Genomic DNA, 13,681 nt, shown 5'->3' on the forward strand with positions numbered 1-13,681 from the left:
CATTTCCTTGAATTCTCTCCCTGTCCTGACCTTCTGCTCTGGCCTCCCTTCCCCTGCCCCACCTCCTTCCTTCAGATCCTCCATCCAGACAGGCCTGATGGTCAGCAGGCCAGGCAACTGCCTACAGAGGTGATAGGGGTGAGAGAAAGGGCTTATCCCTGCCTAAGCACAACTGGAACTCAGGTCTCCTGACTCCCGATACCATGCTCTTTCCACTCCACTGGTCTTTCATCTCCTGGCAGTCATTTCTACCTCAGTAAGAATGAGTTCTAGTAACTCTTCTCCTGAGAGGAAGAAGGGAGAGAATGCATGGGCTGTTGTAGGCAGCCGACAGGGGAGAGGGCACTGCTGGGGACATGGACCATGAGATGAAGAAGCAGGCCGCACTGCAGCGCCTCGTCCAAGAGCTCCGGAGCCTCTCTTGGTGTCCCACCCCCCAAAGTCTGGGTCTAGAAGGCAGAATGGTTAAGAAATGAGACTCAGCAACCAGACTCAGAGTTTTGAATCCCAGCTCTGCTACTTGCAAGTTGTATGGCCTTGGACAGGTGTCTCTGAGCTCCAGTTTCATCTGCAAACTGGGGAAAGTAATAGTGCTGACCCGTCAGAGTTTGGGGGAAGAACTAAGTAGGACGATACGTGTCCAGTGCGCGGCCCCTGGGCCATAGTGGGGGCCGCACGATTGCTGCAGCCATTGTGGTCCTCATTCTGACAGCTGCACTTGGGGCTTCTTGCCCCCCCCTTAGGGAGTTACCCCTGTTGGACCCAGGTCTCCTGACCCCGGGCAGCTCTTCCTGGTGTCTACCCTCACCCCTTGCTCTCCTGAAGGCCTGTCTTCAGAGCTGCCGATCCATTGTCCAGAGTGGGTCCTTCAAGGGCCAGCACCCCGCCCTGAGAAGAGGGGACATCATGGCTGACACAGGCACAGGCCGCAGCCATGCAGATGGGGGGCTCAGTTGAGGTTCCTGTCCCCCGTGGCCCTCGGCCCCTGGCATCAGGGAGCCCCATCTTGGTCCTGGCCGGCTGGGGCATGGCCAGGGGCACGGCCAGGGGCACCCCAGTTCCTGAGTCTGCGGGATGTTGTGTGGAACCACCTCCCTTTGTGCCCTGAAGTGCGGGATTCTGGGGGGCCTGTGGCTGGCACAACCCCCCCTTCTCTCAGCTTTGTTTGTGCAGGGTGGCAGAAATCAGCTGGATCGCTGGCAGGGTCTTGCCCAAGCCTCCTGCCGGATTCCTTTTCCGTGGAGTCACTGCGGGCTGGGGGTGGGGGCCCGGGAGCTCCCTCAGAGGCAGGGCTCTCTCACCCCTCGGCTTTTTCCACTGCCCTCGTCTTGTCCCAGCACAGCAGTGTGTGTGTGTGTGGGGGGTGAGTTCCAAGCCCAGCTGGGGGTCAGCAGACAGGGTCCTGGCCTGAGGCCTACCCTGCCACCCTTTCCCTCTCTCAGCCTCCCAGGCCCGCTTAGCCCCCGAGGGCCCTTCATGCTCTGACATTTTGGGCATTTTCGAAACCCATGGCCTTTAGAACCAGTCTGGGAATAGGATGGAAGCAGAGAAGTAAGGAGAAAAACAGGCAAGTGCAGAGACGTTGGGAGGTCAGGACTATTCAAACCCTGAAGCACTTTCCGTGAGCCTCACGCTGTGGGAACATGTTAGCCAGAAAGCTTGGTGTTTCTGGAGTCAGGGAGAGCCAAGCGTGAGCCTGCTCCACTACTTTCTGGCAACTCACTTTACCTCTCCGAGCTTGGTTTTCTCATCACTACAAAGTGGATAACAGTACATGCTTCGTGGCGTTGTTGTGGAAATTAAATAAGATAATATATATAATCAGCGTTAGCAATTGTGTCATAAGAAACACTGGTGGGACGACGGATGTGTATCCTGACCGTGGCCCACGGGGACGTGATTTGTGTCTGTGAATCTCTGCAGGGCTCTCAAGTTGCAAAGAAAAAGCTTTTTATCTACGTGGCAGTAGAAGTTGGGAGTTAGTGTAAGGAGTGACTTTATAGCAAAGGAGCGTTCATCAGCAGAAGGCAGCTCTTTAGGGTAGTGAGCTCCCCATCAGTGGAGTGTGCAAACAGAGACTTGTAACTCAGGGGCGTGGCTTAGGACACAGGAATTACGTGGGCAGTCGGACCCAGTGCCGCCATCCCCGAGACTCGGAGGCTCTGTGGTTTGGGGCAGTAATCCCTGCCTCTCCATAACGCTGGCATGACCTTAAGAGAGTCACATTCCCTCTCAGGATCCTGCTCTTGGGAGTGAATCTCCTTTGCCAGGAGAAGCTCTGACCCCTTCCAGGGAGTAGAGTAGGGTCACCACTGAACGGCTCCTCCCAGGGTGGCCTGAGCCCTCTGCCCTATCCCCCGGGCTTGATGACAGTGGGAGCTGCTGGCATTCATGACCTCACTGCAGCCTCTCGGCCCTAACGTCAGGGCTTTTATCTCTTCTTCTCAGTTAAGGAAACTGGCTCCGAGAGGTGTGGTGACTTGCCAAGGTCACACAAGTAGCAAACGGCAGGGCCCGGATTCCGGCCAGGAGTCCCGGTTTCTAAGCAGAGCAGAGGAGGCGAACATCACAGGAGCCCAGCAACCTCTCAGGGCCCTCCTGTATGGCCAGCTCGCCCCTACCTGAGATCCTACCCCCAGGCAGCAGCCTGGCCAAACCTGCAAATCCTTTGTCTTTCATAGTTGGGGTGATCCAGGCAGGAGAGGAGCCCTAGCAGGAGGTGCACAGGGTGTCAGGGTGCACGGGGCAGGCTCTTCTGGACAGGTGGGCGCAGGTGTGTGTGTGGGAGGGGTGCCAGATCCTGATGGGAGGAGGAGAGAAGGAGGTGGGGACCAGAGAGCTCTGTGTGGGCCTCCCTGCTGACTCCCTGGGCCTCAGTTTCCTCATCTATACAATGGGGGTAGTGGTCAAATAGCTCCTCTGTAAGGGCCCTTCCAGCTCTGGGAGTCCATGAGTTCTGAGCCTCGCTGGCAGGATGCCTGGAAAGACTGTCCCTGGAGACCCATTCAGCCTGTCATGGCCAGTGCTAATGAGGGCATGGTAGGAGGGAGGGCAGGGTCAGATTCCTCAAGAACTAATTAGCTTCCCACAGTAGGGAGGGGCGGGGGGAAGATGACAGAGGGAGGAATTTTCCCAGCCACTGACGGAGCTGTTAACTGTGGCCACAAGCTCTCTTACCCATCTGTCCACTGGTCCTTTTGTTCATTCATTGTTCAGTAAGCATCAGTTGAGCACCAGCGGTGTGCCAGCTGGGCACTGGGGATGTAAAGAGAAGTGGTTGCCTACAGTGAATTTGCAGATTAACAGGGGCCTGACCGTAGCCTAATCACCGACCTCAGGCCCCAGACTCCACAGCCCTAGATTGAGCCTGCCCCCCACCACTGACTGGCTCCTGTACATTCCAGAGGGACCTTTTGGGACAAGTGGGCAACTTAGGCATGGGTTGTGAACCCAGAGAGAACTGGTTTTGACCCCAGCCTCCGCTCTTTGCTGTGTGACTGTGGTGAGTTACTTACAAAGCCTCCGGACCTCTTTGTCTGCTTCTGTGAAACAGGGACAGGTAATGTTTGTCTCCCAGTGTTGTTGTGAGGACAACATCAAGTAATGCAGTGTTCCAGTAGAGTTGCTGCTGAGATTAGCCCAATGCCTTACTCTCATGATATTCAACTATGAGAATTTTAAAATGATTATTTAGATAAAAGTGAGAAGAACCTCTGCAAGAAGAGACTGGTCGCAGTTGTTACTGATTTGTGGTGGGGGTGCTCAGGGGTGGAGGGACATTTTTTTACTGAATACTTTGGGTTTTTTTAATTTTTGAATTTTAGACCATGTGAATGCATTACCTATTCTAAAAAGCGGAAGTGTTACTGTTAGTGTTAGCAAAGATTATACTGTGAGTCTGAAAGTGTAAAGGGCCCTAAGACAGGCACATAAGAAAGTGTCCTAGGGGTTCATTCTTGCATCCAGTAATGCCTACTGAGTGCCCACTCTATGCCAGGCACAATTCTAGGGGCAAGGGACAGAATGATGACCAGGTCAAACAAGGTCATTGCCCCCTTAGAACTTGTATTCTAGGTGGGGCGACTGACGATTAGAAGAAAACAGTTATTCCAAATTATGGTGAATGCCATGAAGAAAATAAAGAGATGGGAGAGGAGAGGGGAGGACTGATTATAGAAGAAGACCCCTCCAGAGAGGGAACATTCAAGCGAGTCCCACATGGCAAGAAGGAACCAACATGGAATGCCACCTGGGAAAAGATCATTCCAAGCAGAGAAAAGAGCAAGTGCAAAGGCCCTGGGGCAGAAACAAACTTGGTATTTTCAAGGAATTGAAAGAATGCCAGCGGGGCAGGGCCTAGTGAGTGGAAAAGGGCGGTAGGGGATGAGTCAGGGATGCAGTGGGCCTCTACTGCTAGGGTGAGGTGTTTTTGCTGAGTTTGATAAAGAGCCAAATGAGGGGCCGGTTCATCCTGAAAGGGTAATCGGGAGGTTTTACATAGGTGGTGGCATTTGAGTCGGGCCACGACTGTTGGGTCAGGGATCTTTATGAGGAGACGGGATTCCAGGACACAGTGAGTAAAGATCAAATTCCAGAGGGAGAGCTCATCAGTAGGGGGGACACGGTGGCCGTCTGTCTGTCTGTCTCTGTACCCCTGACTCTGCATTCCCATTCGCTAACTGGACCTCTGTCCCCCTCTACAGCATTGGGCCAGAGCACCAGCATCGAGAGAGATCTGAAAGAGGCCAAGGCCCGGAGCCGGCAGATCGCAGCCCAGCTGACCACCCCTCCCAGCTCCAACTCCCGCGGGGTCCAGCTCTTCAACAGGCGCCGGCAGAGGGTGAACGAGTTCACCTTGGAGAACCACGGCCGGAGGGGACAGAAGCCCAGCCAGGAGTCCCTCAGGGTGCCCCCTGCCAGCCCCACGGGCTATGCCTCAGGGCTCAGCTTGAGTCCCACCTCACTCCCTGAACCAGGCCCTCCAAGGAACGCCGACAGCCAGAGCCCTGACATAGGGGTCCCTGCTCACAGCATGGAGGGATGCTCAGAGAAGGCCAGCCTGCTGCGGCACTTGGAGAAGGTGGCCAGCGAGGAGGAAGAGGTACCGCTGGTGGTGTATTTGAAGGAGAACGCAGCCCTGCTGACGGCCAATGGGCTGCACCTGTCCCAAAACCGAGAAGCCCAGCAGAGCCCAGCAAGCCCACCGACGGCTGAGGTCCACAGCCCCGCTGCAGATGTCAACCAGAACCTTTCTTCCCCCCCCGCCGCCCTCATCACACCAGCCTCTAACAGCAACCACAGCCCGCCGGCCGCAGCCATCAACCAGAACCCGCCGGCACCTGTCACTCCGCAGAGCCTGCCGCTTTCAAACAGCCAGCAGCCCTCAGAGGCCCAGCTCCCTCCCAATGGCTCCGTGTCAGATTCCAAACCCGGCGCCCTGTGTTCCGGCGGGCAGCCTCCGGAGCCAGCCGCGGAGGTGAGGTCCAGCACGCTTCTCATTGACAAGGTGTCCGCTCCACCTAGCACCACCAACACCTTCTCCAGAGAAATGACTCCGCTCTCCAGCTCCGGGACCCCAGCCCCAGATTTCATGTCCAGCTCCCTGCTCATCGATGTACAGCCCAGCGCCCCAGCGGCGTCAGCAGAGCAAGAGACGTCCGGGTGGGCAGCCACGCCCACGCCCGCCAAGCTGTACAGCGAGGTCCACTTCACACTGGCCAAGCCCCCGTCAGTGGTCAACAGGACCGCCAGACCCTTCGGGATCCAGGCGCCAGGGAGCACCAGCCAGATGGAGCGGAGCCCCATGGTAGAGAGACGACATCTCGGGGAGAAGGCCCTGGCTCCCCAGCCCCCCAGCATGGCAGACAGGAGCCCTCGGCCACAGAGACACGTGATGTCCCATAGCCCCATGGTGGAAAGGAGGTCTGTGGCACAGCGAAGCCCTGCCTTGGAGAGACGGCCCTTGGGGAACTTCACCCCACCCCCCACCTATGCCGAGACCTTGTCCACAGCTCCCTTGGCTTCCCGGGTTAGGTCTCCTCCCTCCTACTCTGCCCTTTACCCCAGCTCCGACCCCAAGCCTTCTCATCTGAAGGGCCAGGCAGTTCCTGCCAGCAAGACGGGCATTTTGGAGGAGTCGATGGCCCGCAGGGGCAGCCGGAAATCCATGTTCACCTTCGTGGAGAAGCCCAAGGTGACCCCGAATCCAGACCTGCTGGATCTGGTACAGACGGCCGATGAGAAGCGGAGGCAGAGGGACCAGGGGGAGGCAGGTGTGGAGGAGGAGCCCTTCGCGCTGGGGGCCGAGGCCTCCAACTTTCAGCAGGAGTCAGCACCCCGGGACAGGGCCAGCCCTGCGGCGGCAGAAGAGATCCTCCCGGAGTGGGCCTCGTGCCTCAAGTCACCGCGCATCCAGGCCAAGCCGAAGCCCAAACCCAACCAGAACCTGTCCGAGGCCTCGGGGAAGGGGGCTGAGCTCTACGCCCGCCGCCAGTCCCGGATGGAGAAGTACGTCATCGAGTCCTCGGGCCACACCGAACTGGCCCGCTGCCCTTCGCCCACCATGTCCCTGCCTTCATCCTGGAAATATTCCACCAATGCTCCTGGCAGCTTCCGAGTGGCATCCCGGAGCCCAGCTCGGACCCCGCCCGCCTCCCTCTACCATGGCTACCTGCCTGAGAATGGGGTCCTGCGCCCCGAGCCCACCAAGCAGCCTGCCTACCAGCTGCGGCCCTCGCTCTTCGTCCTCTCGCCCATCAAGGAGCCTGTCAAGCCCTCGCCGAGAGCCGCCTCTCCCGCCAAGCCGAGCTCCCTGGACTTGGTGCCCAGCCTCCCCAAAGGGGCCCTCCCGGCGTCCCCGGCCCTGCCTCGGCCCTCCCGCTCCTCACCGGGCCTCTACACCGCCCCCGGCCAGGACGGCCTCCAGCCCACCGCAGTGAGCCCGACCTACAGCAGTGATATCTCCCCCGTGTCGCCCTCCAGGGCGTGGTCTCCCCGCGCCAAGCAGGCCCCCAGGCCCTCCTTCTCCACCCGGAATGCTGGGATCGAGGCTCAGGTGTGGAAGCCTTCCTTCTGCTTCAAGTAAAGGACCCCACAGGGATCCCACTGCCTGGCAGGATCCCCTCTCTGAGGGTTGGATGGAGAGCAGATGTGGCTGGAAGTGGCACCGAGCTGAGGGTCAGGACTATGGGGACTCGGGGCGCAAAGGCTCATGCTGCCACCAGCTAGCTTTGTGACTCTGGGCAAGTCACCTCCGCTCTCTGGGCTGCAGCTGCCACAAGGGTCATTAGACTCCATGTCTGAGGGATTTGCCTTCTGATACTGGGTCGGGGGGAGGGTCACGAAGACAGGACTCCCTTGGCAGGCCGAAGTCAGGCTGGGGGGCTTCCTCAGGCCTTTGTGAGCTCTAGGGATGCCAGCGTCTTGCTGGGAAATGGCCTAGAAGGGGACCCTAACGTGGGCTTCTGGAACACACAGAGCCGGCCAGTGCCTCCGTGCAGCCAGCCAGCCAAGGGTCCGCCTCCTCAGCTGCCCCAGCTCCTGGCATCCTTCTGCCTGTCACTGGCTTCCTACCTGCACTGGTCTGTCTCCTCCACCTCTGCCTTCTGGACGCCGTTTCCTCTCCGCTTCTTCAGAGAGCTTTGCCTCGGCCGCCACGTGTTCTCCTCTCGTGGGTTCTGCTGCTGGATGAGGATTTAGCCCGCCACTGCTGTCTGACGCTTTCCTTCCTGCCCCTCTGCTCCCCTGCCTCCCTGTCCTCTCCAAACACCTGGCTCCACGTTAGGGACCAGACCTCAGGCCTGGTTCCACCTGGCTCGCCCTCCACTTGCTGGGGCTTGTGAGGTCCCAAGGAGTCCCCGAGAGAAGGAGGGCCCTGTGGAAGGATGTGCAGGTGTGGGTGTGCAGGGAGAGAGGCCCCTGGCAGTGTATCCATCGGCTAGTCTGGCTTCAACCTCAGCCAAGGTCTCCCCACTAAAAGCAGCTATCTCTGCGCAGTGGAGGGGGCCACGGGGAGAGAGGCTGGAGAGGAGGGTCTCGTCCCATCCCAGCCTCCCTCTTTGATGTGTGAGTCTGGCCAAGTCACTTTCCCTTTCTGGGCCTCAGTTTTCTTATTTATACAGTCAGTGCCCTTCCAGCTGCGGCTGTCTGTGAGGATGAAGAGGATAGGCTGGTGCTTTGGGAGAAAGGCCTTGTAAGTGATAAGACAGTCCCCTGGGAAGAGAGGGGGGAGGCAATGGGCTGTTGCCATAGAACCATTGGAGATGAGAGGTCTGTGAGGTCGTCCTGGGGCGGGTGTGGCTGGAACAAGCGCTGGCAGGAGGCCAGGGGATCAGAAGCCCAGGCTGGGAGGGCGCAGGCTCAGGATGGCCTGGAGACGGGAGGAGCATAGGAAGCCAGGGCGGGAGCACAGCAGCTTGGTGGGATGGAGGAGGAGACCTCAAGGTTTGGAGGAAAAGGCTGGGATATAAGAGATCTGGAATCCAGCGGCTTAATTCCGTATGTATGCCTGGGTCTCAGTTTCCCCGTACAGTGAGGGCGTTGAGTCAGGTAGTGTGAGATCCTCACCACCTCTGACATGTTTGATGTGACGCAGCCCCCAAACCAGGCTTTGTGGGGAGGGGGGCGGTGAGAGAATACAGACGCAAGAGGAAGAATTCAGATGGAAGCCTCCCAAGGCTGGGGGCCGAGCACCACCCACTTTCTCTTCCCCAGCCCTATTTCTGGGCTCCCCAGCGGGGTGAGGGGTGGTGGAGGCGGTGCCCATGCTGGGCTGAGCCTGCAGTTTTCGTGAGCTCTGGGCTCGTCTCCATGGGAACAGGGGGTGCCTTCCTAGTGAGTTCATTCTGCCCGGAACTTGGGGGCATGCGTGGGGGAGCCGTAAGTACACGCAGCTTCTTCATGCCAGGCACCTCCCAGGACAGAGTGAAGCCCCCACCCCAGACCCCTGATCCCTTCCACCCCTGAGGGCCAGCAGTGGACGAGCCCACCCTCCATCCTGCAGCTCCTGCGGCCAGGCTGGCCGAGCTCTTCGCCCAACTTTGTTTTCTCTCCTGTTCTCAATACACTCAACCTCAAATCTGTCTTGCTTCTTTCTTTCTTCCGCGCTCCCTGCCTGGTGGTGCGGGCTCTCCCACTGCCTCCCTGATTCCGGCCTGGGAAGGGGGGTAGGACTCCGCCGCTACGGTGTGTGAATGTGTGGTGTGTGTCTGCGTGCTGTTTGCCACTGCTGTGCGTCTCATCTGCCATGGGTACAGGTGTGTGACGGCCTGGAAGCGAGGGCTGCCCTCTCTATTCCCTGGGTCAGCACTTAGGGAGCCATACTCCTGTGGAAATCGTTCTGTTTTCTCCTTCCTCCAGAGTTTGGTGAAAAAGCCCATAGAGCATGGGGAAAACCCACAGCCCCTTAAAGTCCGGGTTTGTTTGAATTCTTGAAAAGTGGAATGTAAATGCCTTTAGCCAGTGGGTATGCTCTCTAGTTCGTTCCCTCAGGCCCCCTCCCCCTCTCCCTATTATCTTTATCTGGCAATTTCCCATATTCGTCACCTCCGGGCTCCTGAAAACAGTTTCTGCCCCTGGTGGAGAGGAACAAACTGCCATCAAGAGTCACAAGTGGGTTGTAGTCCCAGATCTGCACCTGACTCCTTGTGTGACCTTAGACAACCCCTTCTCACCTCTGGGCCTCAGTTTCCCTTGCATACAAGGAAAGGATCGCAGAAGGCTATCTGGGAGCTAGCTCCGTTTGGTCTTGGATAGTTCCTGTCTGACTGCTCTGCCCAAGCCTTCACCCCACGCACGTGCCCTGCAATGGGGCTGGTGCTGGGTTAAGTGGGCGCTGCTTTCTGAATTTTCACCCCTGTGCACTTCCAGGGAGTTCTGGCTTATATAAGACATTGAGAGCTTTGTCAGAAAGTGAACAGTCCTGATTTCTCACAGCTTTTTTGTGTTGTGCACCCCACCTCCCCCACTGCACACACAGAGTCAGTACCCAGACATGGCAGTTCCGATGAGGTCAGGCTCTGGCCCACCTCCAAATGATGAGGAGCTGCTTACCACTGCCCAACATTCCAACCCAGGCTTGGGAAGTCAATTCTGCTATTCCTTCCACTGGCTGGCCACAGCCTTCCCCTCGTGGCCACCAAGGGCAGAGACAACCCTCAGAGATTTCTGACAGGTATCATAATTCCTCCTGCCCCAGCCTGCCCTTTTCCTAGCTGCAGAGCCCCGGTCCTTGTGCCCCCACACTTGTTGATGGGCTGGGATCATGAACTCTTGGCCCCATTTCCCACAGCTGGGCTGACTGAAAGCTTCCTGGGATGTGTCAGAGAGAGCAGCCCCCAGTGTCTCTGGCTCACGTATACAAAACTCTGATCCTGGGAGTGAAGAGGGGTGGATCCTATACTGAGCTTTAACTTTTCAAATTGATGACTGGGGTCTTGGATGTCCCCAGGAGGTCCCTAAGGCTCCCTCCAGCATTACCATCCCATTAAAATCTCCTATCCAGACTGCTGTTTAAGGAAGGGACCCCATTCTGAGTCAGCGCATCGAGTACCTGTTGCCCTGAATGGAGACAACATAACACTTCCCTGCTTTCTTTTGATTGGGAGAAATCAGATTCTGATTGGATGAGAGGCTGACCGGCTTGACTGTGGCTGATTACTGATTGGATGAAAGAATGGATCTCATGAATGGTTCTAGATTTTGATTGGGTAGGAGACGCTGAATGGACTGGCTAGTTCTGGACGCTGAGGAATGACTGCTGATGAATCTGGATTGGATTGAAGGCTGAGTGGAATGGTTTACTGCTGGAATCTGATTGGATGAAGAGTTGGAGGGTTTAGCAGATACAAGCTGGGCATGATTCTCAAGCTCTGCACTTTCAAACCAGTTCTCCATTCTGCTTTAGCATGGCGTAGCCTTTGAGCCGGAGGTAGTCACACACACACACACACACACACACACACACACACACACACACACCCTATATCCTGGTGGGGCAGAACACACCAGATAGTTATTTACACCTCTGAACTTCATTTTCAGCCTTGTAAAATGGGTGTGATAATGCTAGCCACCTCATCAGCATGTTGTGAGGATCTAATGAGAGAGAAAGGATGACATGGAAATCTGTAGAGGGGAAAGTCCCTAAATAGGTAGGAACCGGGTAGAGTAGTGTATCGCAGAGCAGTGCTTTATCACCTCGAAGATGTTCACCAACTCGGCTTCACCGAAGCCACACTCCCTACCCCATGCTGGCAAGAAGTCCAGTTAGGGGACTGTGCTGCCTGGGGCACAAGGACCCAACTACATTTTGTGCTCCCATCTGTCAGTGGGAACTTCCTCTCTGCTCAGAGTATGCAAGGAAAAATTAGGAGGTGACCATGGCAACATGGCAAAGGGGGTTGGGGCTAAGAGGGCCTTTCCCTAAGTGCTTAGTAATAATGATCAATATTTTTGTTTTAAATTTTTATTTATTTATTTTTAAAGATTTTATTTATTTGAGAGAGAGAGAGGGAGCACAAGCAGGGGGGAGCAGCAGAGGGAGAAGGAGAAGCAGGTTCCCTGCTGAGCAGGGAGCCCCACACCGGGCTAGATCCCAGGACCCTAGGATCATGACCTAAGCCAAAGGCAGACACTTAACCTACTGAGCCACCCAGGCACCCCTCGTTTAAAATTTTTAAAATAGATAATACATCCATATCTTTCAAAAACCTAAACTAATATAAAAAGTAATACATGAAAGCTTTATTCCCACTCCTGTGGCTGCATACCTTGCCCTGTTGGCCCCCATTTCCCAACAGCGACCCACTTTGGTTCGTTTCCTGTGTAGCCTTCCAGTATTTCTTTATGCTAAGGAACATCTCCTCCGGGGACTCTTTGAATACATGTAATATTCTTTTATATGAGTCATCTCCTTTAATCCTCACAACAGCCCCATAGAGTACGTGCTGATATTACACCCCCATTTCACAGAGGCTTCCGGTTGCTTCGGTTGCTGAAACAACTTGCCCAAGTTCGTTCAGTAAGCAGCCGGGTCTGTCTCGGAAGCGAGCGTTCTTAACCACCAGTCGCCTGTCTCCCTGTTAAGCGCAGGAGCGGGCAGCAGGGGCTTTTTCAAGCATGTGCTGAGGGCGGGGGCACCCTGCGTTCTACTGCGGGGGGGCACTACTTCCCTGACTTGGGTCGCCGCCCTCCCGACTCTGAACAATGACAAAGCAGACGCAGTCCCTCCCGAAACCCCGGTCCAGACGACGCCAGCACTAACGCCTGCCCCGCCCCCTGTGCTCTCTCCCCAGGACCGCCGGGAGAGCCTGCCCACCTCCCCGCCCTGGACGCCGGGCGCCTCCCGGCCCCCCAGCAGCCTGGACGGCTGGGTGAGCCCGGGGCCGTGGGAGCCAGGCCGGGCGAGCAGCATGAGCAGCCCCCCGCCGCTCCCGCCGCCGCCGCCCATGTCTCCCTCGTGGAGCGAGCGCTCGGTATCCCCGCTGCGACCCGAAGCCGAGGCGCGGCCTCCCAGCCGCCAGCTGCAGGCCCTCCTGGCGCGAAACATCATCAACGCGGCCCGGCGCAAGAGCGCCTCCCCGCGGCCGGCGGGCGCCGAGAGCCTGCGGCCCTTCTCCCCGCCCGGGGCGCAGCCGCCGCCGCCGCCGCCGCCGCCGCCGCCGCCGCCGCCGCGCCTGCGCTCGCCGCAGCCCGCCCGGCCCGGCCCCGCCGCCGGCCCCGGGGCCACGTTCTCCCCGATCCCGCGGAGCCCGCTGCCCGCCGGGCCCTCGCCCTGCGCCAGCCCCCGGAGTCCGCTGCCCGCGACGCCCAGGCCCTTCCCCTACCGCCGCTCGCCCACGGACTCCGACGTGTCCCTCGACTCCGAGGACTCCGGGGCTAAGTCGCCCGGCATCCTCGGCTACAACATCTGTCCCCGCGGGTGGAACGGCAGCCTGAGGCTCAAGCGTGGCAGCCTCCCCGCGGAGGCCTCCTGCACCACCTAAAGCCGCCCCCGCTCCCGCTCCATCCCCACCCCGGGAGGGTTGAGCCAGAGGAAGAGTTGTGGGGCTTGGTACATCCCAGCATCACGTCGGGGGGGGGGGGGGGTTGGGTGCGGCTGAGATCTGGCCGCTTTGGACAAGGGGTCAGGGGAGGAGTGCTCTGGGCTTGGGGCTGGGGTAGTGATCCAAGCTTGGCTTCTAGCCCTTATTCTATCATTCAGTCATTGTGTGACCCTGGGCACGACCCTTCCTCAGTCCGACCCTCAGCTTTACCATCTGTTTAATGAGACTTTGGCCAAGGCCATCTTCACAAGTCTAAATTTCCCCTCCCCTCCCATCAATACACATACACACATGCGTGCGCACACCTGCCTTGAAAGAGTCAGGGTGTTGTGTATATGGACCCCTAGACTCGCTCCAGTTCAGGGTTCCATACTCCTCCCTCCCTTCCTGGCTCTGCGCTCTGGAGTCTGGCAAATGAGGGGTGTATTCACAAGCTCCTAGGCCCAAGTTCCCTGTCCCCGCCCTGGCTTGACCATCCGCCTCCCTGGCACCAAGTCCCAGGCAGGAGCAGCTGTTTTCCACCCCTTCCCAGACAAGCTCTATTTTTACCATGGTGACCTTTAGAGAGGTCTCCCAGGCCAGCTCAAGGTGCCCCGCTGGCTCCTCGGGAGATGAGAGGTGGAAAGATTCCTCCTCCC

The 13,681-nt window shown here is 57.8% G+C and overlaps 1 protein-coding gene across 4 annotated transcripts in view; it reads left to right on the forward strand.

Annotated features, from left to right (window-relative positions):
• SYNPO (synaptopodin) overlaps positions 1 to 13,075 on the forward strand; it is a 34,476-nt gene extending 21,401 nt beyond the window's left edge. For 3 of the 4 annotated variants that reach the window (XM_048224398.2, XM_048224400.2, XM_026510777.4), the window contains exons 2-3: positions 4,704 to 7,054; positions 12,294 to 13,075. In XM_048224398.2, coding sequence (XP_048080355.1) covers positions 5,033 to 7,054; positions 12,294 to 12,983 — 2,712 coding nt within the window. In that variant the 5' untranslated portion in view covers positions 4,704 to 5,032 and the 3' untranslated portion in view covers positions 12,984 to 13,075. Of the gene's footprint in view, positions 1 to 4,703; positions 9,081 to 12,293 lie in introns of those variants that run through there. The other variant, XM_057312264.1, reaches the window with a different exon arrangement.
• The last annotated feature ends 606 nt before the right edge of the window (positions 13,076 to 13,681 follow it).

The sequence above is a fragment of the Ursus arctos genome, unplaced genomic scaffold (assembly GCF_023065955.2).
Source record: "Ursus arctos isolate Adak ecotype North America unplaced genomic scaffold, UrsArc2.0 scaffold_15, whole genome shotgun sequence".
In the NCBI taxonomy this organism is placed as follows: Eukaryota; Metazoa; Chordata; class Mammalia; order Carnivora; family Ursidae; genus Ursus; species Ursus arctos.